General features: G+C 48.4%; 7 protein-coding genes across 7 annotated transcripts; 3 read left to right on the top strand and 4 right to left on the bottom strand.

Annotated features, from left to right (window-relative positions):
* Positions 1-89: 89 nt before the first annotated feature.
* On the top strand, positions 90-3,148 carry MGYG_03148 (pumilio domain-containing protein; the record flags this gene model as incomplete). Its single annotated transcript, XM_003175576.1, has 2 exons — positions 90-3,062; positions 3,140-3,148. The coding sequence occupies 2 exons, from the start codon at positions 90-92 to the stop codon at positions 3,146-3,148; spliced, it is 2,982 nt and encodes a 993-aa protein (XP_003175624.1).
* A 2,800-nt stretch (positions 3,149-5,948) lies between these two features.
* MGYG_03149 (MT-A70 family protein) lies at positions 5,949-7,283 on the top strand (the record flags this gene model as incomplete). Its single annotated transcript, XM_003175577.1, has 1 exon — positions 5,949-7,283. The coding sequence occupies one exon, from the start codon at positions 5,949-5,951 to the stop codon at positions 7,281-7,283; it is 1,335 nt and encodes a 444-aa protein (XP_003175625.1).
* A 76-nt stretch (positions 7,284-7,359) lies between these two features.
* Positions 7,360-8,176, bottom strand: MGYG_03150 (ubiquitin carboxyl-terminal hydrolase isozyme L3; the record flags this gene model as incomplete). Its single annotated transcript, XM_003175578.1, has 2 exons — positions 7,360-8,060; positions 8,122-8,176. 2 exons carry the CDS (start codon positions 8,174-8,176, stop codon positions 7,360-7,362), a joined length of 756 nt encoding a protein of 251 aa, XP_003175626.1.
* Positions 8,177-8,449: 273 nt separating this feature from the next.
* Positions 8,450-15,670, bottom strand: MGYG_03151 (fatty acid synthase S-acetyltransferase; the record flags this gene model as incomplete). Its single annotated transcript, XM_003175579.1, has 1 exon — positions 8,450-15,670. One exon carries the CDS (start codon positions 15,668-15,670, stop codon positions 8,450-8,452), a length of 7,221 nt encoding a protein of 2,406 aa, XP_003175627.1.
* A 978-nt stretch (positions 15,671-16,648) lies between these two features.
* On the bottom strand, positions 16,649-17,848 carry MGYG_03152 (DCS2; the record flags this gene model as incomplete). Its single annotated transcript, XM_003175580.1, has 3 exons — positions 16,649-17,509; positions 17,576-17,702; positions 17,769-17,848. 3 exons carry the CDS (start codon positions 17,846-17,848, stop codon positions 16,649-16,651), a joined length of 1,068 nt encoding a protein of 355 aa, XP_003175628.1.
* A 1,000-nt stretch (positions 17,849-18,848) lies between these two features.
* On the top strand, positions 18,849-20,892 carry MGYG_03153 (alkaline phosphatase 4; the record flags this gene model as incomplete). The annotated part of the gene is made up of 2 exons (XM_003175581.1): positions 18,849-18,958; positions 19,020-20,892. 2 exons carry the CDS (start codon positions 18,849-18,851, stop codon positions 20,890-20,892), a joined length of 1,983 nt encoding a protein of 660 aa, XP_003175629.1.
* Positions 20,893-21,074: 182 nt separating this feature from the next.
* MGYG_03154 (RNA exonuclease 4) lies at positions 21,075-21,801 on the bottom strand (the record flags this gene model as incomplete). The annotated part of the gene is made up of 4 exons (XM_003175582.1): positions 21,075-21,116; positions 21,171-21,382; positions 21,431-21,499; positions 21,579-21,801. The coding sequence occupies 4 exons, from the start codon at positions 21,799-21,801 to the stop codon at positions 21,075-21,077; spliced, it is 546 nt and encodes a 181-aa protein (XP_003175630.1).
* Between the last annotated feature and the right edge of the window lie 88 nt (positions 21,802-21,889).

Consider the following 21,889-nt stretch of genomic DNA (forward strand, 5'->3'; position numbering starts at 1 on the left):
AAATTCAACTGGAGTAGACTCGTCCATGGTGTCTGCTCCAGGAACAGAGTCGAACACAGTTCTGCTGTCTCGCCTCCCGAGCTGGCTCGATGCCACAGCGGCCCAATCTTCTGAACAGCACAGGTCCCTTCGGCCCTTCTGTCTTTTCGACAAACTGGTCATCTGAGCGCGAGCGTGCCACCACACTGGCGAGCATACGATCTTCTGAAGGGCCCTCTTCGCCCACCCAGTCTTCCTTCTCAAAGGATGGCCTTGCTGACGCCGATGTGAGGACACTAGATTATCTAGGATTGGCAGAAACACCCCAGCAGTCTCGTGCTAGCCTTGCAGGGCCGTCGGTTGCCATGCTTATGCAGCAACAGCAACAACAACAACAACAGCCGACCTCATCCCTGCCCCCCCTCCTTGCAGAATTAGCCATGCTCAATCGAGGTTCAAATCGTTTCCGCTCCTACTCCGTTAATGCAAAGGAGAAATATGCCGAAGAGGACGAGGAGTTCGGCACGCATTACTCTGCTATCCCCTCGGGAACGCTAACTCCATCCGCCGCCGCTACTGCCGCCCAACTTGCTGCCACTCAGGCTCAAATTCATCAACATAACCTTGCCGTCCAAGCTTTTGCAAACCACGCATCCTCAAGTCGACCCCGCGCTCGTACTGCTGGTGTTCTAGATGCTCCCCTCCAACGCTCATCCATCCGTAACTACCTTGCGAGCCCTTCGAGACTTGAGAACAGTATCAATGCCTCGGATATCCACATCACAGAGGCTTCTGAATACGATAGTTTACCTGAAGCTGTTCAAAGAATGCAATTAGGAGGCATGGGAGGACTAAGAGCTCAAGAACCCGTCGATGAGAACAACTTGGAAGGCCCAACCCGAGCCTTGTGGATTGGCAGTATTCCTGTCTCCACCACTGTCACATCCTTGGATGCTATCTTCAACGTATACGGTAAAATTGAGTCGACTCGTGTTTTGACTCATAAGAACTGTGGATTTGTCAACTTCGAGCGTGTTGAAAGTGCCACTCAAGCCAAATCTCTTCTCAATGGAAAGGAAATATTCCCGGGAGCTGGCCCCGTTCGTATCGGATACGCCAAAGTCCCAGCTACTCCTGTTTCCGAGACCCCAGGCCAATCTGGTAGTCAAAACTCCCCGACGCCAGATGCCAGTACCGGAGCTGCTGGATCAGTGGCGCGGGATGGAACTCGCTCTACCACCCAAGATGGTGAAGCTGCTATCTCCTCTTCCATCCCAGACCTGCAAGAAATACAGCCAGAAATGAGCAGTATTGTTATCGAATTCGGTTCATCCGAATCTGAATGCCAAAACATCACGAAAAGCATTCAGCGTGCAATCGACTTCACCGCATTCGAAGACGAAATCCGTCCAGTTCCTGAACCCAGCCAATCCCGAGTTTTTGATGCTCCTCGCCTGCGTGAAATAAGGAAGAAGATAGACAACGGCGCCTGCAGTACCCAGGAAATCGAAGACACTGCCAGTGAAATGCTCCCTGAAATTGCCGAGCTAGCCTCCGACTATCTGGGCAACACAGTGGTACAGAAACTTTTCGAGTTTTGCTCCGAGCCAGCCAAGGAGCAAATGCTGGTACCGATTGCACCTCATCTTGCAGAAATCGGTGTGCACAAGAATGGCACATGGGCCGCGCAGAAGATCATCGATGTTTCCAAGGTAGATTCCCAGAAGCAGATGATTGTTGACAGCCTGAGACCATACACCGTCCCGCTGTTCCTTGACCAATACGGAAACTATGTGTTGCAATGCTGCTTGCGCTTCGGCCCACCATTCAATGACTTCATCTTCGAAACCATGCTTAGCCGCATGTGGGAAATTTCGCAGGGGCGGTTCGGTGCCAGAGCCATGAGGGCTTGCTTGGAGAGCCACCACGCCACCAAGGATCAGCAGAGAATGCTTGCATCTGCCATCGCGCTACACAGTGTTCAACTAGCAACGAATGCCAACGGCGCTCTGCTTCTCACGTGGTTCCTTGATACCTGCACTTTCCCCAACCGCCGTACCGTACTTGCTCCCCGGCTGGTTCCCCATCTTGTGGCTCTTTGTACACACAAGGTCGCTTACTTGACAGTATTAAAGATTGTTAACCAGAGAAACGAGCCAGAGGCTAGGGAGATTATCTTGAAGGCTCTATTTTACAGCCCTGGAGATGAGACGTTGGAAAACATCCTCAAAGATCAGTCTTCTGGTGCAACCTTGATCTTCAAAGTCCTCACTACTCCGTTCTTCGAAGAAGCCATGCGTGCAGAGGTTGTGAAGACAGTCGCCAAGGTACTTACCAAGCTGAAGACTACTCCTAGCCAGGGGTACAAGCGACTTATGGATGAGGTTGGTTTGTCCTCGCGCACCACAACCTCTCGTGATTCCCACCATGGTCGTGACCATGGTACCAGCAGCGACAGAGAGAAGCATCAGCGTCAGCCTGGCCAGCAACGCCAGGAAGGAAATAACTTCCCAGCTCAACAAAACCCGGCTGATCGTCAGTACGGTGCGCAGATGAGTGCACATAACATAAACATGCAGCCACCTCTCAACTCTCCTCCAAACATGGCACGATCTACCTCCTCTGAACAAAATATCCCGCAGTATGACCCGTATGCATTTGGCTCCATGAATAGTCTTGCTGGCTTGCCAATGGCAAACCCTGCCATTTCCCAGGAAATGCCGCCTCTAAATCCGCAACAGTACCAATACCAAGCTTTCCTTTCCGCCCAATCTCGCGGCATCCCAGCTGCTGGATTCTTCCCTCCTGGTCCCCCTGGAAATGGTATGGGGATGGGGATGAACGGTTTCCCCGTCACTACTGGTTCAACTTTGGATAACTTCCGCTCTGTACAACCAGCCATGGCAGGCCCCGGCGGTGCTCCATTGCCAATGGGCGGAAACTCGATGGTTCAGCCAACTGGTTATGGAAACCAGCAGTTTAGCCCTGTCATGGGTGCTGGTCAACTATACAATTACCCTCAACAATTTTATCAGCCAACCCCAGGAGCACAGGGTGCTCCACCTTCTGGACGACGTGGTCGTGTAAGTTCCTTAAACTACTATCACCCAATATTCTCCGTACCTTTATATTGTTATTGAGCTAACGTCTACTCGTATAGTATTCTTGATTGATTTATGACCATTGTGTGCACGTTCTTTGAAGCCATTTATCGATGATGCAACTATATATGTAAAATTTGGGAACTCTTTATTGACTGTCGTTCTGTCTTTCTTATTTGCATTATTCACCTCTCATACTCATGCGATCCAGGAATAATGCTGAATGCTATATCTGAATTATAACACCTCGAGCATGGATGGAAACCGTCTTGACATGATACTTTCCCCTTGCAGAGGAAGAAGAAGCTGGTTCTGCTTCTTTACCCCTACTATGCATTCGTCATTTCTTACCTAGATCTCCCCAGCGCTGGTTCGCCGGGATGATATAGCTAGGAATGCAAAGCGTAGGTAGACGCCTGGCATAGCCACAGAGAAAATGGTAACGGGATGGAAAATGGAGTCTTCCTCATTCTCCCTATTATACTCTTTCTACTCACCGCATTTTCCCTTATCGTTTTCCCTCCTTCGTTTTGCACCCTTTTGGCCCGTTTGTATTTCCATTCCTGTCTACTGGTTCCAAGTTACAAAAATGTTCGTTTCATTTTAGTTTGTAAATTTTTTTTGTTTCTTATCAGTCATATGCATGCCAGAAAATCATCTACTCTATGTCTATCTCTTTCCCTGCCTTCACATTTCCTTCTTTTGTGTGATTTTCATTCCATGTTATATTGCCTGGTCCCGGCCAGGCCCAAGCTTCATATGCTTAGGCACTTGCCTATCAAGACGGGGAAGAGAGCGAATTGTATGTACGAGGAAATATGTCTTTAAGCCAGGCGAATGTATGTTTTTTTTTTTTGTCTTTTTTTGTTTTTTTCTATTTTCCTTAGGAAAAGCAACTAGCTGTGCCTTCACTTGACCCAATTTGTAAACATATCCAGTACTTAGGTATGCACTGCCATCATTTAGACATAAACACAGTTTCCCCTCAGTTCCATACTATGCAAGCTGGACTTGACGTGTTCTTATTTCGCCTTATCTTTCCTCATCTTTTGGCCGATCCTGGGTTGATCCCTTAGGCTATTTGATGGCCGTGCTCAAAGATACAAAATGTCATTATTACACGTAAGCTTCCTCTTCATAGGTTCTGGAATGAGGCATGTATCTGTGGAGTCAAAATCAAAAGTATATAAAGCTGAAGAACCAACTACCCTAGAATTGATAATATATTAGGAGGTCGTTACCCGTGTACGAGATGTGGCGGATGGCTTGACTCGATAGTAAATTCTTGTCGGCAGTAATAACTACTTAGGTGGTTGCTAAGGCCCTTCATGCTACAGCGAATCCTCATGGTGGGTCAGCGTCTAGAAATGCACAATTACTTTGATACTGAGTCATTCCCCACGGTCTTACACGGTCGGGAAATACTCTCCTATGGCTCTCATTTAGGAAGCCGTTGAATAAAGTTAAAAATGATTGACTTGGTCATCAACTCCAACCACCTAAGGCTAGTCGTTAAATTAAGTTCTCTTGGCATGATCCGCCGGGTTGGTGCATGTGGGGCCACCCTAAATAAGGGGACTCAGTCATTCCTCAAGTATATGTACTTGTCATATGCCCTTTTTAGATTTCTACTAGTTGAAGGCAGCAAACAGGCAGGGAACTAGTTGAAACCTTATACTCCCTACAGTAGACAAATAAATATTCAAAGCCATGGCGACGCTGGAACAATTTGGAACGTATTTAATCACCGAGGGATTAAGTTCGTCTTGATAACTAGGCGACATAGTTAACAATCCTTATCGCAAAGCAGGTAAAAATTCCATAGAATAGGTCTGGGGGGCATTTACTTAAGAGTTTTCTGGTCCGCCGAGCAGCCGCTAGGCTTAGAATAAAAAACCAAGGATAGCTAGGTACAAATTTAATAGCAAGATCGACATTGAAGACATGGCGGATGCTGACCAATGGACCTAACTATCAGAGACAGGTTGTCAAGGCTGTCAAGTATTTCTGTGCATGGATACTACAGCTCCATACTTAGGAGTCCACCCTTTGCTCACCTGAGCCAATTCCGCCACAAATACATCAACACATTATATATGAAGTTTTGATGCTGTTTTAGACCTAGAGAAGTCGCAGAGTTCTTCAAAGAAGCATTGGATAGTGGAGTGGGGCGATATTATTTAGGTGCTTACATGAGGATTTATTGCTAGAAGAACTCGAAACCGACATTCTGGTTTGAGTCGGATGTTAGTTGGAGTATAATATATGTCGGCATTAATTTGTTTTTAACTAGCCATCCAATATCTCGAAAACAGTAAGATATAAAAGACTGCCCAATAGAATCCCAGGGGCCATGTGCACAAACTGCCGAATACCTTTCACCTTTGCATTTTAAGATGCCTGGGCTCCCATATTTTTGAGGGTTTCATTGACTTAAGGTACTTCTAATTGCAGCCTTATAATATGAACCTATCTGAGTTGGACATTTTAGATATAAGAAGAGACCAGCTTTCGATACTGGGCTATGCAGAGAAGTTATAACCCAATTCAATTTCCTGTGAGGAGTTTTCCCAGCTCCTGATACCTGATTATTTTTCTTCCCTGCCAGAGAACAGGGTTTTTCCAACCTCGAAGAAATCCGCGTGGGATGGGCTGGGGGTCGCATTCTTGGGGCCGCTCGCTGTTGACATACTTTGCTACTTTTTATATTTGGTTGATGCCGGGTTTAATTAAATTATAAGAAACCCATTGTGAGAGGTATTTAGTTTTTTAGTGGTCAACACGCCAAGACCTGAATTCTGCCTTTTAAACGCTCTCTGAGTTGAAACTTCTTCGACCACACAAATATCGACAACCTGACCAAATGACATGAACTCGAGTCCTAACAAGCCAGGAAATGGACTATTACTACTTCCTCTGTCGTCAATTATATATCAGGATGCGTCACAGAATCTGTTTATAATAGATATACCAGTATCTATCAGCCTAGCCCAGCACCTACCAAACATTACCAAAAATGATTCCCATTTCAGGATACCACTGATATACTCTTCAGATGCCATCGCTAGCCCGTACAGCGGCCCATCTCCTGAGCCAAAGACGGATCAGGCAAAAGCCAAGGTTCTTAAACTTGTTCCTGCAGAGGAGCGTGAATACCACACATTGATATGTGGACTAGTTGAAGATGAGATAAGAAGGCTTGGGAGAAATTTCCGGGGCGAATGGTGTTATGCCAGACAAACGTTACCCCCTTGCGAAGAAGCAGGATTTCCTTTACCATCGAAGAAATACCTGGGAATCAACGGATTAGATTTGGTATTTGCTCTCCCAACAGGGCAAACTATGGCCCCAGAGAAAAACCAGGGACAGAGTCATCGGGATCTCGTGTCAACATCTCCGCCGGTTATTCTTTCGTCAGAATTGAACGTCTTCTCATCACCCAGAGAAATTTCCAATGCACTTGTGAAAAACCCCAGCTCTCATCAAACTAGGATAAAACTCTCTGGAGCTCTCGACTCAACCATAGCCAGCGAAGAGCCTGATCTAGGAAGAGAGATTTTCTTTCGAATCCCGCCTAAATCAACTTTTATACTGACACATTTCCAACCGAGCTTACCATGTTTAACCAATCCCCTTTCTCTGGTTCCGCCTAATCAGTATTTCGACTTCATTCTTGCCGATCCGCCATGGCCTAATCGTTCAGCCAAACGCTCGAAGCAGTACACCATATCAACTTTATCCTTTGATGATCTAGAACTTCTAATTGGAAATATTTCACGAAAATTTCTTATATCTTCTGGCATAGTAGCCGTTTGGGTCACAAACTCCCAAAAGGCGCGACGGGCAGTTGAAAATGCATTTCAGGCAGCTGGTGTGAGGAAAATTGAGGAGTGGGTATGGGTTAAAACAACTGTTATTGGACAGGTGGTGACCGCGCTTAATGGAGTATGGAGGAAGCCATATGAAATTCTGATAATAGGGAGAGCAGGAGGGCAAGAGTATGATATTAGGAGGAGGATTACAGCGGGTGTACCGGATATACATTCACGGAAGCCAGCGATCAGGGAGCTAGTTGAACAGGCATTTTTCGATAACAAAGAATATACGGCCTTGGAGGTGTTTGCACGCTCTCTGACCGCGGGTTGGTGGGCAGTAGGGGACGAGGTAATAAAGTTCAACTGGGATGGTTGGTGGGCGGACTAGAGATGACCGTGTGGAAAGCCTGTGTATTATCGCAATACTGACCCGCCCGCCTAGAGTACAGCTTACATCAACCTCATCAATCAAATGATGGCCCTAGACTAACAAGGCTGAACCTCAAGTCACCCTGTCCGGCTGCTTCTTCTGTCTTCAAGAACCTCCGCACCCCCTTATCAAGTGCCTTCTCGCATAACATGTCTTCATTTTCAGCCAGCTCTCCTCGACACAGTGGACCTTTTCTCCTCCCATCAAGTTCATATAGCCGGCCATCGTCACCTTTAACAAAACACACAAAATGCAAGTCAACCTTCTCTTCTGCACTAGGCGCACTCGTATCGCCTTTCTTTGCAGCGTCTGAATGTGCACTCTCCAGGGCAGAGTTAGAATACAGCAAGTCTGCTCTTTGTTGGGGGGCTAATGGGATAGCCTCCCGTAATAACTGGTCTAGGTCAGAGCCCTTGGCAATTTCCTTCTTTGCCGCGCCGTTGGATACAGCGTGTAGAAGACCAATGAGGCCACATGCATTACGGATAGTCTGTTTGAACCACGTTACGGGTTCCTGAGGCCCGGAAGCAGTATATGGTTCGATGCCAGCATCTTCAGCAACTCGGGTCTTTTCATACGTTTCAGAGACGGGGAAGACAAGAAGGAGAGCTTGTGAAGGGCGAGGAATGAAGGCTAGAAGCTCTGGATCAGAGATGCTGTAAACATCCGCAAAGCCAAGGGTAGGCGGAAGGCCAAGCTGGTGGATTAGATGCGACATGACTTCCGGATTGTTTTCTGGAGTCGTAATACCACATGAGCGCATGTACATAATCAAGTGAGTGAGGGGTGAACTAACCGAGGGGCACAAACGCCTTTGCATTATCTGGACAGTCAGGATTATTATCCGCCATCTTGGATATCTTAAAACTGGTATTATCGTCTTTGTATATGGGGTTTATCGGTTCTTATTGTAAATATTTACTGGCCGTTGCTGTGTGGTGTTGTATTTCTCCATTGGTGCCTAGAGGAACAAAAGCTGTTGGTTCAACTTGTGGAGGAAAGAATTGGAAATGCGTCATACTGCAAACAGTGCAAACACAAGGTTAACTAAGCTTTACAATCTGATTAAACTATGACTAATTTATGGATAACTAAGCATTAATCAGGTGCTAATAAAGCTAGGCCTAATTAGGTAAGGGCACCATCTTCTCCAACGTCGCATGAATCAAGTCCTGGTTATTACGAACAAACCAGTGATCGCCGTCGACCTCTGTGAATTCAAACTGGTCCGTCTGTTCTCTCCAAGCCTCAACCTGATCCGGGTATACGAAATCATCCTGGCGGGCGGCAAACGCAGTGATAGGGACATTTAGTGGCTCCTCCTCTGCGTATTCATAGCTGGTGAACCAGGGCGCGTCACGTCTAAAATGTGGCAGAATAGATCGAACAAAGGCCGCATCCTCTATTGAGCGCAAGGTAGAGATAAAGTAATCTGCCTCTACGCTGTCTGTGAATAATCTTTGCATGACTGGTCTTTTTTGCCAGGAGCGGAGGAGACGTGGTGCGACGGTGGCACTGACGACTAGCCGTGGCAGCGGATGAACTCCACGACGTCTCAATTCTCGAATGGTCTCGAAGGCAACTATACCACCGAATGAATGGCCCCAGATGATGGCTGGAACTCCAATGGTAGACTCTAATTCTTTAAGAAGCCCTGATACAATTTCAGAAACACTAGACGGTATAGGCTCGTCTATCCTGTTGTCTCTACCAGGAAGTTGAACCGCAATACTATCTAGCCCCTGAGGCGGGTTAATCAAGTATGGAGCAAAAAAAGTAGCATCCGTCGCTATCGGATGGATGCAGATAAGACGTGGCTGGCCTTTATCAACGGCAACATGACTTCCTCGTATGAACCAGGCGGATATATCGGTTAGTTTATCGAAATGGAGGGATTCTTGGCTTGGCTCATGGTTTTGCTCTTGTGGCATGTTTTCTGGCTTGTTGGTGTCTGAATTTGCAATTCTCTCAAGTTCCTGAGCTATACTCTCGAGAGTAGGGCTACCAAAGAGCTTCATGACAGGGTACGATATCTTAATATCACGCTGAATCATCCCTCGCACTTGTGCAAGAGTCAACGAATCGGTCACATATCGATCTAGTTTCGTTGTCCGAGAGATTTTACTCTCTTCAACTCCAAGAATTTTTGCGAGACCCGTATGCAGTATATCGGCTATCTCCTCTGCGGTCCTTGGCCCACTTCCAGACCCGAAACCATCGGATCTACACATTTTTGCACTCTGTTCGGGAAGACTGATAAAGGTTCCATCTAATACCAGGTGAGGGGCTTCGGCTACAAACATACGCCAATCCACATCTGCCGCCATGCGTTGCGTGGTATTGTCAATCATAGCTTTCTCCAAGGTTGATAACACTTCAGGAAGGCTCATTGGAAATAGTCCTCTCATCATGTTGAACTCAACAAGCTCTTCGGCGTCGTGGCCAGAGTTTTTGAAAATACTAGCAAAATTGCCCATTACTCCATAATTCATGGCCAATGCGGTCAACCCGGCTTTTCGGCGATGATGCGCCAGATTATCGAGGAACTGGTTCGCAGCCGAGTAGGCCAATTGTCCGGGGATACCAACTGAACTAGCTATGGATGATATAAGGACAAAGAATTCCAGCGGCATGTCTTTTGTGGCTTGGTGAAGATGCCACGCTCCTTTTGCTTTGGGGTCAAAGACTCTTTGGAAAGTATCGCTTGTGGTATCTTTCACTGAGTCATTACCTGATACGGCAGCACAATGAATAACACCAGACACAGTTGGCCATTCTCTTTCATGGCTAAACAGCGAATGGACTTTTTTCGCGACTGTTACATCTGCGAGCTCAACCCAGACTTTGACTCCTTGCCTTCGTAAACACTCAATTGTTGCCCTGTCATCTGCTGATTTAGGCCCTGACCGGCTGACAAGCACGACATTTTTCGCCCCTCGATCAGCCAGAAAGACGGCCAGCTGCAAACCCAATCCGCCGGCACCCCCTGTGATGAGATAGCTTTGATCGCTGTGCAGCCGAAGCTGTGCGTATGGAATGACCGGAACTTCAACTCCCTCAGGCATTTCAATCACAGCTCTCCCAATGACCTCAGATCTTGACAGAGCAATCATTGCTGCTTTTAGCTCCGTTACGGGAAACGAAGTAAGAGGCAGAGGCTCGAGTTTGCCTGAATTAAAAAACTCGTAAAGCTCACGCAATAATTCATGATGTCTCTCCGGCTTTTGTTTGACCAATCGATCCATATCAACAACAAAAAAGGAACAGTTCTGGCCCAATTGCTCTAGGCCCAACCGCATGTTGCGGTAGATATCAATTTTTCCAATCTCTACAAACCGTCCAAATGGCGCTAGACATTCGACAGATGCAGCCAGGAGCTCGCCAGCTAGCGAGTTCAGTACTACGTCGACACCACGGCCATTTGTGGCCTTTTTGACCGCATCACGGAACGATACTGAACGGGAATCAAAAACCCCCCGAACGCCGGACATCTTTGCCACAACTTCACGCCGTTCGGTCCTTCCGGCGGTTGCATATACGTGTGCTCCAAGAGTATGGGCGATTTGAATCGCTGCCATCCCTACACCACCAGCAGCGGCGTGAATCAGGACACTTTCCCCCTCCGTGAGTTTGGCCAAAGACACAAGTGCATAATATGCAGTTGACATAGCCCCAGCGACGGCAGCAGCTTGCGCCAGGTCATGTGCCTTTGGCTTGAATTGAACTAGACTTTGGTCGGTGACAATATTCCCGGCGATGCCGTTAGCCACTCTAGCCACAACTTCATCTCCAACTTCGAGGCCTTGTACTTTTTCGCCAATGGCAGAGACTGTTCCCGACACCTCCATCCCGAGTGTGAGCCCGGAGAGGGACCCAGAAACTGCACGTTCATTCAACAGGCCTAAGCTATTGATAACATCCTTGAAGTTTAAACCTGCATAATGGATGTCAATGCTTACGTCCTCAGGTCCAAGGATACCTGACCGGGGGGCACATTGCCGGAACTTGATTCCATCTAGTGAGCCTCCAGGATCGGGTTCGGCAAAGTAACGGCCGCCTCGTGCGGGCATCGTGAGGACGGGGATGTCATCCTCGCATCGTTCATCTTCAGAACTGAAGAGGGGGATAAGTCGTTTCACAAATATTCCTCCAGGACGCAAGGCGACCACATTTTCATCACAACGCAGCCGACCCTTACGAAGTTCACATTCGAGCAACTCGAGATCGCTATCATTAGCACCAAGTGCAAGGTCAACCAATCGGATTCGGACCCATGGAAGTTCGTTCGCCGCTACTCTTACTGCCGCCTGCAGAGCGGAAGAGAATGGGTCGCATTGAGAATCTACTGGGGTCATACAAGCTCCCCTACTAATGACAACAACGGGTGTAGCCCCTTGGCGTGAATGAAGGCGGTTTGCAATTTCCACGATTGCATGGATGATCAGCTCCAGGTTAACCTGTAGATCAATAGTTGGATCATCTTGGGGAGTCAACAAGATGCTTGGGACTACAATGAGGCCACGCCCATCCAAAGGGTAGTCCAGCATTTCTGGTATCTTGGGCTTTTCTGGAGGGGTGTATTCGAGTTTTTGTATATGAGCACCCGGAAAAGCAGAACGAATGGCGGGGGTACAATCCATAACCCCTGATTGCGGCTCAAATAACACCACGTTATCGCACATGATTTCGAAGGAATCTTCTTCTGGCTCTGGAATAAATAAGATATCGTACTGTGGCACATCGCCAATACTGCGGCCTGGAACTCTCTTCCCAGAAAACCCCTTGGCTATAGCGATCAAGTCACCGGCCGAACTCCAGACGGTTACGTCGCCACAAATGAACATGTCATCATGGCGAGTAATCTGGATATGGACAGCAGTACTTACTGCCCCGCGAGCATCAAACATTTCCACCTCCTCGATGGCATAAGGGAGGTAGATTTCTGTCGGGTTTCCTCGGTACTGTTGGTCAGCGTATAAGGTGTGTAAACTTGCATCTAGAAGAGCAGGGTGGATTCGAAAGCGCGCTGCTTCTTGATGAAAGGCTTCGGGGAGTGCTGCAAATGCAAATATTTCGTTGCCCAGTCTCCATATTCTTTGTGCGCCGCGAAAGGCATCGCCGTACCGAAGACCAGCCCTGTCTAAGTTCAAATAGAATTTCTCAATGTTAACTTCTTCTCCTGTTTGAATTCGAGCTCGCACGGACGATAGCTCTTCTATTGAAGAATGCGACTCTGAACTAGTCGAGCCGTTCACTCGTCCGCGCGAAATTATTTGCCATGGGTCTCCAGGTTTAGCATCTGCCGCGCGGGAGCTAATGATGAAATCATGAGCGGCAGAGGTGACCTCTAACTGTGCCTGTAGAGGGAAATCCTCCGTTGAAGTCATTACCAGAGCATGCTCAAACCTCATATCCGATATTCGGATGCTCGTGGCCAATTGTTGATGAGCTAGTACTGTGGCAGAGAGAAACCCAACCTCTGCTTGTCCAGTCATCGGGAAGACTATTTCCCCATCCACAATGTGGTCTGCGAGGAATGGTGAAACTCCGGTGCTGAGGCGAAGACGCACGATACCACGGCCGTCATCTAACAACGGCGAATAGCTTTCAAGGAATGGGTGATTCTCTTTCATTTGGCGGATACGATATCCTTCTGGGTTTTCAAACCAGTAACGCTGACGCTGGAAGGGATACAAGGGGAGGTCGATGACACTCCCACCATCCTCGGTGAATGGTTCTAGCTTTACGGGGAACCCCATAATATGTGCTACTCCAAGCACGTGAACAAGGGGTGCAGTATCATTATTTCGACACATGGAGGGAAGTACGGTGGCAGGACTTTGCAATGACCGTGCGATACGCCGTGTCTCGCCCACGAGCACAGGGTGAGGTCCAATTTCTATGACTAAAGTATGGCCATCTTTGAGTACTTCACTCACTGCTTCTAAATATTTCACCGGACGGCGAATGTTTTTGAACCAATACTCTGCCGTTAGGTGTGTCCCCGACTCTTTGGTTGCGGTGACGGTGGAGTATAGACTGATGGCGGCTTCTTTCCCCTGGACGGAAGACAAAGACCCTATGAGTTCTTCTTTGTAAGGATCCATGAAACGACTGTGGTACGGGACATTGACCTTCACGAATTTGGCAAAGGTTTCCTCTTTTTGAAAATCTTCCAGTAACTGTTTGAGAGCCTCTGTCTCGCCACTTAGGGTCGTCAATTGAGGCCCATTCAGACCAGCAATCTCGACTCTATCTTTCAGTCGCCGGCGCCATATATGTTTCTGTGTTTCAGTTGATGACAACCCAACAGCTAGCATTGCCCCTTGGCCCTGCGCTTTACTTTGTATCTGGGATCTCCAATATATGACCTTTACTGTCTCTTCCAGGGTGAGTGCACCGCTAATATGGGCGGCTGCGACTTCGCCAACGGAGTGGCCAATTACGGCGTCAGGATGGACTCCGTATGAGGCCAATGTTTTGGCTAATGCAATTTGGATCGCCGCAATAGCTGGCTGAACCACTGTCGTTTGGCTTGTAGAGAACGGGTCATCAAGGGGGGCAGAAATCTCTGCGCGAAGGGACCATCCCGAGAGTCCAGTAAAGTGGGCATCAAAATCAGCTAAGGATTGCCGAAATACTGGTTCCTGGATGGCGAGCGACATTCCCATCCCAAGCCACTGGCCTCCCTGTCCGGAGAACACAAAAGCAACCTTTGGGTTTTTCTCATTACTTTGCAGATGCAAGGACAAAATCTCCTTTGTCGCACCACCAGAAGCAAGCTGATCAAGATGGAGGCAAAGGTCATCAAGGCTGCTTGCGGCAATAACTGCAACTTCGGAATGGAAGGTCCGGCGCCTATTCAAAGTATAGGAAATATCCTCTGTCGTAGGATGGGTTGCCCGAATGCAGCAAGCAAGTTCCTTGCCTGTATCGTCTAATGCAGCTGTAGACCTCGCAGATACGATGAAAGGCTTTAGGCTGTGATAAGTTGCTGGAGTTGGCCTGGTTCTGGGCTGGCATGTGTACGGGGATGCATTTTGAAGAATGACATGTCCATTAGTCCCCCCTGCCCCGAATGAGTTGACGCCGATGAAAAGCTCCTTTTTGTCTCCTAGAGGAAGAGCGGTTGCTTTCTGAGGAATAGTAACGCGGAGTTCATTAAAATCCAGGTCTGGATTTAGTGTCTCAAGGTTAATTTGGGGGGGAACCTCTGCATGAAATGCCACCAAAACGCCTTTGATGAAACCCGTGATACCTGAGGCTCCCTCAGTGTGGCCGAAATTCCCCTTGGCGGAGCCTACTAGAAGGGGTCCATTTTCCTCTGGACGGGCCTGCCCAAGTCGTTCCCCTAGTGCCCGCAGTTCGATTGGGTCACCAATTGGGGTTCCGGGCCCATGTGCTTCGACATAACTGACACTACCAGGATCAATTCCAGAACGCTCATACACTGATTGCAGGAGGGCCATCTGGGCAGCGGGATTAGGAACAGAAAACCCGGCTTCTGTATAACCGTCCTGGTTTAGTAGCGACCCCCGAACCAGAGCGTAAATCCTGTCTTTGTCCCTAAGAGCTTGGGCCAGAGGCTTAAGGTAAACAACCCCGACACCCTCACTTCGCACATAGCCGTCTGCCTCTTTATCGAAGGGTTTACAAACCCCCTGTTTTGATACGTAACCGCCCATGGAAAGAGAAATGCTTGCTTCAGGTCGTAAAATTGCATTAACTCCACACGCAAAGGCAGCTGTGCTCTCTCCCGTCCAGATGCTTTGACATGCAAGATGAAGAGCTACCATACTAGCTGAACAAGCTGTATCCACCGTGACACTAGGCCCCTGCAGATTCAGACGATGAGATACCCGGTTCGAAAGACCACAAGCCCCGGCTCCCAGGTTTGAATGCCCGCTGGCTTGATCCCGTTGTACACTGGCTCCCTGTATGAAAGCGTAATCATACTGGAATGTTCCTGCGAATACCCCCATACGCGACCCAGACACCTGGTCTAGTCGAGTACCTGAGTCCTCGAGAGCATGGATAGAAGCCTCCAAGATTAACCTTTGTTGTGGATCTATTCGGCATGCTTCCTTTGGAAAGTACCCGAAGAATTCGGCATCAAATTTATCTATATCCTCCAGAAAACCGCCCTTTACATTGTTGATCCGGCCCTTATTTTGGGCCGTGGGATCGTGAAATGCATGGACGTTAAATCTATCCTGCGGAACTTCTGATATCGTGTCTGTTCCATTCCGAATGGCATCCCAGAACTCATGGACGGTTGTAATCCCTCCAGGGTATCGGCATCCAATTCCAACCACCGCGATCGGTTCCACCTTGTTACCATCCATCTAGGGTACAAATATCAGGTTCCTTGAGGGTTAAAATTCAGTGATAATTGAGACGACGTAAACGAGTTTTTGATACTTTTGTAAGTATATCTCTTCCAAAGGACACGGGAGAGCCTTTTAAAAAGGTATCTCTCATTAGTCACCTATCCAGGTCCCGTCAAATTCCAGTGTTGGCTGCAGGTGATGAAACTGAAATCACACGCCGTCCAGCAACGCCGTAGCACTCGACATGCAGGATTTCATGTGCTCAAAAATAAGTCTGGGTGATACTAAAATAAATACTTTACCCGTAGCCACTCCTTCGGTTCTTCAATAGCAAAGGAAGTAGAACCTTTGTCTGCGTATCATAATCTCGGATCCATACTAAAGGCGACTATTAGCTAGAGAGACTATGGAAATACCTTGATCTATTCTGTGGTAGTTCCAATCCTCGCGCCCATGTAAGATAGTCACCAGGTCATTAAATAACTACTTGGCAGTGCTCTCTTTAATGAGGTGGAAACAATTCTGATACAGCCTGCATGGCCACATCACCAACGAACGGAGCATATTCAAAGAACAACACAAAGTTATAATGTGGATTCAAGTTTTCTATTTGTTGAATCAAGCCTCAAACGCCGATGATGTGCCCTGCATGGTGACTTCCTAGCGGAATACGAGATAGCTATGAAGCCACCAAGCCACTGAATTTGATAGGTAAATAATACCTATGGCGCCAACTAGGGCATTGATACTTGTGAAAGATGACTAAATCTTCGTATACTATCCTACATGGTTCTGAAAATTAACGGGTTGCTGTTAGTTTCAACTGTGAGTAGATCTCTACCATAGTTGAGAGAATTGTTGTAAGTGCTCCGTACAGCTATGGTAAATCCAAATAAACTAGCAAATGATACGAAACCAATTCTGTGGCCAAACACCGGCCGAGCATCTATGATCGCGGCAGCCGTGAATTGTCATTATTCATAGAAAGTATATTTATTTTCCCTTCAATGGGCCAAATACATTCACCCACAGTTCACTGGCCTCACCTACATAGTAAGTAAGATCCATATCTGCCATTCCCGCCTCCTCGTCACCTGCAATAGTCTCAAGCTGGGAAATAATATTCTCCAATCCAAACGCCTTTCCAGTTGCTTGGGTACTGCCCGCATCAAGCATGACGTTGACCACATGGATGTGGAAGTGGTAGTAAGTAGGCTGATAGTGGACATATAATTTTATCTGGTCCCCCTCCATTGACGGATAGACCTGTACAACGCTGTCTACTATGCGTTCCCGCATGTGCTTCAGCCATGGTACATGTTTCTTCTTCAGGTCTCGTAGGCTCCAGATGTCCCGTCGTTGAACGAGGGTTAGCAGTCGAAGTGTACCCATTGTCTTGCGATCCCAGTTTAGGTCTGGGAGTATCAGGAACCCTTCCTCCTCGTCTTGGTGACGGTAAAGCACATCCTCTTGCTCCTTGCGGCCCTCGATGATGTTATAGACCCAGTTTAGACGGCCGGCTTCACGCTTGTCGGACATGTAAGGGCGAACATGCTGCTGGTAGATAGTTGGTGTCTCCGTGACCATCCGTACCGGTTGCACTGAGTATTTGGCAACATGTTGGGGTGTGCACGGATGAATGAGGGTTAGCTTCAGGTCTGGTGAAGCAGGCGAGGATGGGGAACAAGCAAGGGCCCAGTGGTAGATGTCGTTTGCACTAATGAGAGATACATGGGTGAGAGAATTGCTCAGGGAGGCCAAGAAAGCCTGGTCAACGGCAAAGGCGGCGCGTTCCACTAGCAGGATGGCGGGTTGGTTATCGATGGAGCCAAGCAACGAGATACGCCTGTCGTTCTGGTCTATGGTATGGGTTAGCCGCAACTGCACATGTGGGAAGGGGTCAATTATTATTTAGGACACCGTGCCTTGATTGAGCAGCCGTTCGAGACTGAACCGTTTCACCAAACCGGTGATATCTACTTGACTCTCCGCCATAGTTATGGTTATGGCCCCGCGGATCTCTGTGGTCTGATCTGGCTTGGCGGAACTGTTGATAAAAATGTATGTACACAATTAGTTATGTGATTTCTTACATAATTAAAGAAATCCTTACATAACGCTCTTTCTTCCTCGCGAGGACAGCAGCTTGAGTGGGCTCGGAGATGCAGCTTTACTCCATTCATTGCGGGGCATGTTCTGTGGAAACGAACCCATAAGCAGCACCGCCATTGGGTAGGAGCCCAAGCTGTCCGAGACCAAGAGATGGACCCGAGGACCGACTATCTGGTCGAGATGGAGCAACCAACACTTTGCATGTACGCGAAGGGACAAGGCAATCTTCAAGGCTGTCTCTACGGAGTACTCCGTAATCTCTTCTCTATCCTTTCTGACACTTCCTCAACTTGGCTGGAGAGACTTGGCTCGCTTTGGTCTCTTTTACCCACCGCGACTTCGTCTGTCCTAACTATTGTTGACTTCCCTTTTTGGACAATCTTATCTAATCTAAGCTATATATAGGACGGGATGACATAATTACGGATAAATCCTTGGCGAGGCTTGGCGAGGCTTGACCTGGTTTAACATCCAGCACGTGCCTTCCCGTGACGACTCTACTGGCTCTTCAGTACTTTCTGGCCCGCGTCTTTTCTTTTTCATACGACAGAAACTTCCCTGTCGGTATAATGTATACCTAGCTGTGATTCGGAGATTGCAGTCAAGGAAGGAAGGAAGAAAGAAAGAAAGAAAACGAACAGCTAAAAAGGAGGACCAGCCTTTCGTGCCGCGGTCAGCTTGCCTCTTGAGCTAGTTACTTAGAACACGGAATCCTCCGAACCATGTCCGGAGAACGGAGTACATACTGTACTTATGGAGTATGCCCCAAGGAAAACAATAGCCTGGCCAGGGCGTGGAGAGCACGTTGCGGTAGTTGAAGCGCTGACTCGCGATGTAAGATGATGCAAAGGTACGCCAGCCAAGGGTGCGCACACCTTTCTTGGACAACGTGGGAGGTGGGCCGCGATCAAAGCCAATATCAAAAAGCAAGACGTAAGAAGGCGAGCAGAGCAAGGGTATGGAGGGCTAGGGGAGGCGAAATTCGTGTTGACACTGGACATATAAGAGCCAGCTCTGCCGACCCGTTGACCTTTTCGTTCTCATCTTGCACTTCCTCGTCAAAGCCAAGCAGACAGGCAAGATGAAGTTCACCGTCCTCGTCGCCTCCGCCTTTGCCTCCACGGCTTTTGCCCAGACTTTCCAGCGTCTGGGCGGCTGTCCCGAGCTCGGATGCATCTTCCCACCGGACAAGTAGGTTGCCTACAGAGAACCTCGCATTGAGGGATAACAACGATGCTAACAAACGCGGTAGGGCCGAGTTCTTGTCTGGACAGTTCTTCGACATCCGTCTTGAAGTGCACTCGCCAGTCAACGGATCCGAAGCCCGTGTCGGTGACCCGGACGAGAAGTTCACATTCACCATTGAGCGTAAGGGACGCGGACACCAGCGACCAGAGCCAGCCACTAAGTTCTTCAAGACTGAAGAGCCCAAGCTTGAGAAGTGGCAGTTCTCCTGGTACGAAGATCTCTTTGCCAAAGATGCAAAGAAACCCTCCGTCGTCAATGTCGCCTCCAAGGCCTTCCGCCGTGTCAGTCTCGACCGTCCCGGTATCTACGAGGCTGTCCTGACCTACTACAATGGCAAGAAAACCACTGCCACTTGGGAGGTCAAGGAGCTGCGCACCCGCCGTCGTGCTAAGAATGTCATCCTCTTCATCGGTGATGGCATGACTACCAACATGATTACTGCTGCTCGTCTGATGGCCCATCAATCCATCAACGGCAAGTACCAGTCCAAGATGCAAATGGACCAGTTCCCCGTCCTTGGTCACCAGATGACCCATTCCATGGACTCCTTCATCACCGACTCTGCCAACTCGGCCACTGCCCTTTACACCGGCCACAAGTCCACCGTCAACGCATTGAACGTCTACCGTGATTCCTCCAAGTCTCCCTTTGACGACCCCAAGTTCGAGACTATTGCCGAGATCTTCCGTCGTGTCCATCCTGGTGCCGGTATTGGTATCGTCTCTACTGCTCACTTGTCCGATGCTACCCCGGCTGCTCTGACTGCCCACACCAGTGACCGTGGCCAGAGTGCTCATGTTATCGACACTTACTTCCACGGTCTGTCTAACTACACCTGGACTCAATGGGATGGCCCCGATGTTCTCTTTGGTGGCGGTGCCGAGGACTTCCTCCCCAACGATGACAACAAGAAGCAAAACTACTATGAGATGTTCAAGAAGAAGGGATACTCTCTCTTTTGGAACGCCACCGCTCTCGCCCAGGCCTCCAACGATGATCGTGCCCTTGGTGTCTTCTCCACCAGCGTCATGGCCAAGTGGCTCGACCGCAACGTCTACAAGGACAACCTCAAGAACCAGAAGAACTACCCCGACGGCTCCGACAAGGATGCCGATGACCAGCCCGGTCTCAAGGAGATGACCCTCAAGGCCATTGATATCCTCCATACCCGTAACCGCAACAACCGCGAGAGCCGTGGCAAGGGTTTCTTCCTCATGTCCGAGGCCGCCAGCATCGACAAGCAGATGCACACCATGGACTACGACCGCGCACTCGGCGAGCTTCTCGAGCTTGATGACACCATCCGTGCTACCATTGCCAAGCTCCGTGCTCTAGGTGAATTGGATGATACTCTCATTGTTGTCACCGCTGACCACGGCCACGGCTTCGATGTCACTGGCTCCGTCGACACCAAGTACCTCGCCGAGCAGAAGTCCGACCGCGAGAAGCGTAATGCTATTGGTACTTACTACAACTCTGGTCTATCCCAATACACCGTCCAGAAGCAGGGCTCTCTCAAGTACTCTGAGGGCGTCCACTTCCCCGCTCAGTGGGATCCCCGATACACTCTCCACAGCGGCCTTGGTGCCCACCCTGACAAGCGTGAGAACTACCAAGTCCACAAGGACGGCCCTCGTCTTCCAGCCACTGCCGCCCGCGGATCCAAGGACTACTACGTCAACTACAAGGATGCCGTCAGCGGCTTCATCGTCAACGGCACCATTGCTCCCGACGAAGGCCAGGGCGTCCACTCTCTCACTGATGTCCCTGTCTTCGCCATGGGACCGTGCCAGGAGGACTTTGGCGGCGTCTACAACTCCGTTGATGTCTTCTTCCGTATGGCTCAGTGCCTTGGTCTCAGCAAGACCAGATGGTAAACGTTGTTGTATAAACGCGCTTTTCACGTCTTTCTTTTATGATATTATTTAATGTCCGCAATGGAAGAATATGTATTATTTTAATTTTCACGCTAGATAGTGAATCAGTACTATGGAGTGAATGTTGGACGTGACATTTCAATCTACCTCTAATCTGCTCCCGAATATGATAATTGGCTGGTTCAATTTTCAAGTTGCTCAACTTTGGTTCCATCATCATGTATCTACATTCCCTTGTCAGCCAAGGTCCCTCCCCTCCCCGTGAAGTCAATACTTACCGAATGTGCAAAAGATACCCATTCTTCCATAGATCGAACGTACACATCGTCGTCAGTTGGAAGTTTCTCATGCTCCCATACTGTAAGTGTAGAAAATGTCCCAACTGTCTCGAGTTGAGAAAGGGGTTCTTCATTTTCTTCGTCGACATTTTCATCTCCCACTATGCGTTTGATAGCAGTTTCATTTTGTGGTAGTTTGGTTACCACCAAACCTATTCAACATTAGAAATAATAGCGCATTGCAATATTAAACTACGTACCATGGTACCCGTCCGGAAGGAGTACGGGACGGCCACGCAACTTTCGACCACGGAAATATGCCGTTGAAACTGATTGTTCTATCCAAATCAACAAGGTTTCGGTGAATAAATGTTGCTCGTAAGAAAAATTAAGTTAATAATTACATACTTTCATCAGTACCTTCGTCACGAACAGGATTCCAATGTCTTTTCGAGGCTTCTATCGAGCCATCGTGGTGAATTCGACAAGGTAATATGTTCATCGACACAGGCATTGCTGTTTGAGAGCTGCTAATATGCGGTTGGAAACGTGGCATCTTTTCTTGGTCTGTTTGTGATTTCTCAGGCTTTTGGACCTTCTCGTTGGTTGCTGCGGGCCGCAGAGCAAGCATTTTTCTGGCAGATAAAGGGAGTTCTTTGCAAATTGATTCGATCTCTATTTGCACGCCAGGGTATAAATGTGAGTGCTAACTGGGTATC

The sequence above is a fragment of the Nannizzia gypsea genome, genomic scaffold, assembly GCF_000150975.2.
Source record: "Nannizzia gypsea CBS 118893 supercont1.2 genomic scaffold, whole genome shotgun sequence".
Lineage (NCBI taxonomy): Eukaryota > Fungi > Ascomycota > Eurotiomycetes > Onygenales > Arthrodermataceae > Nannizzia > Nannizzia gypsea.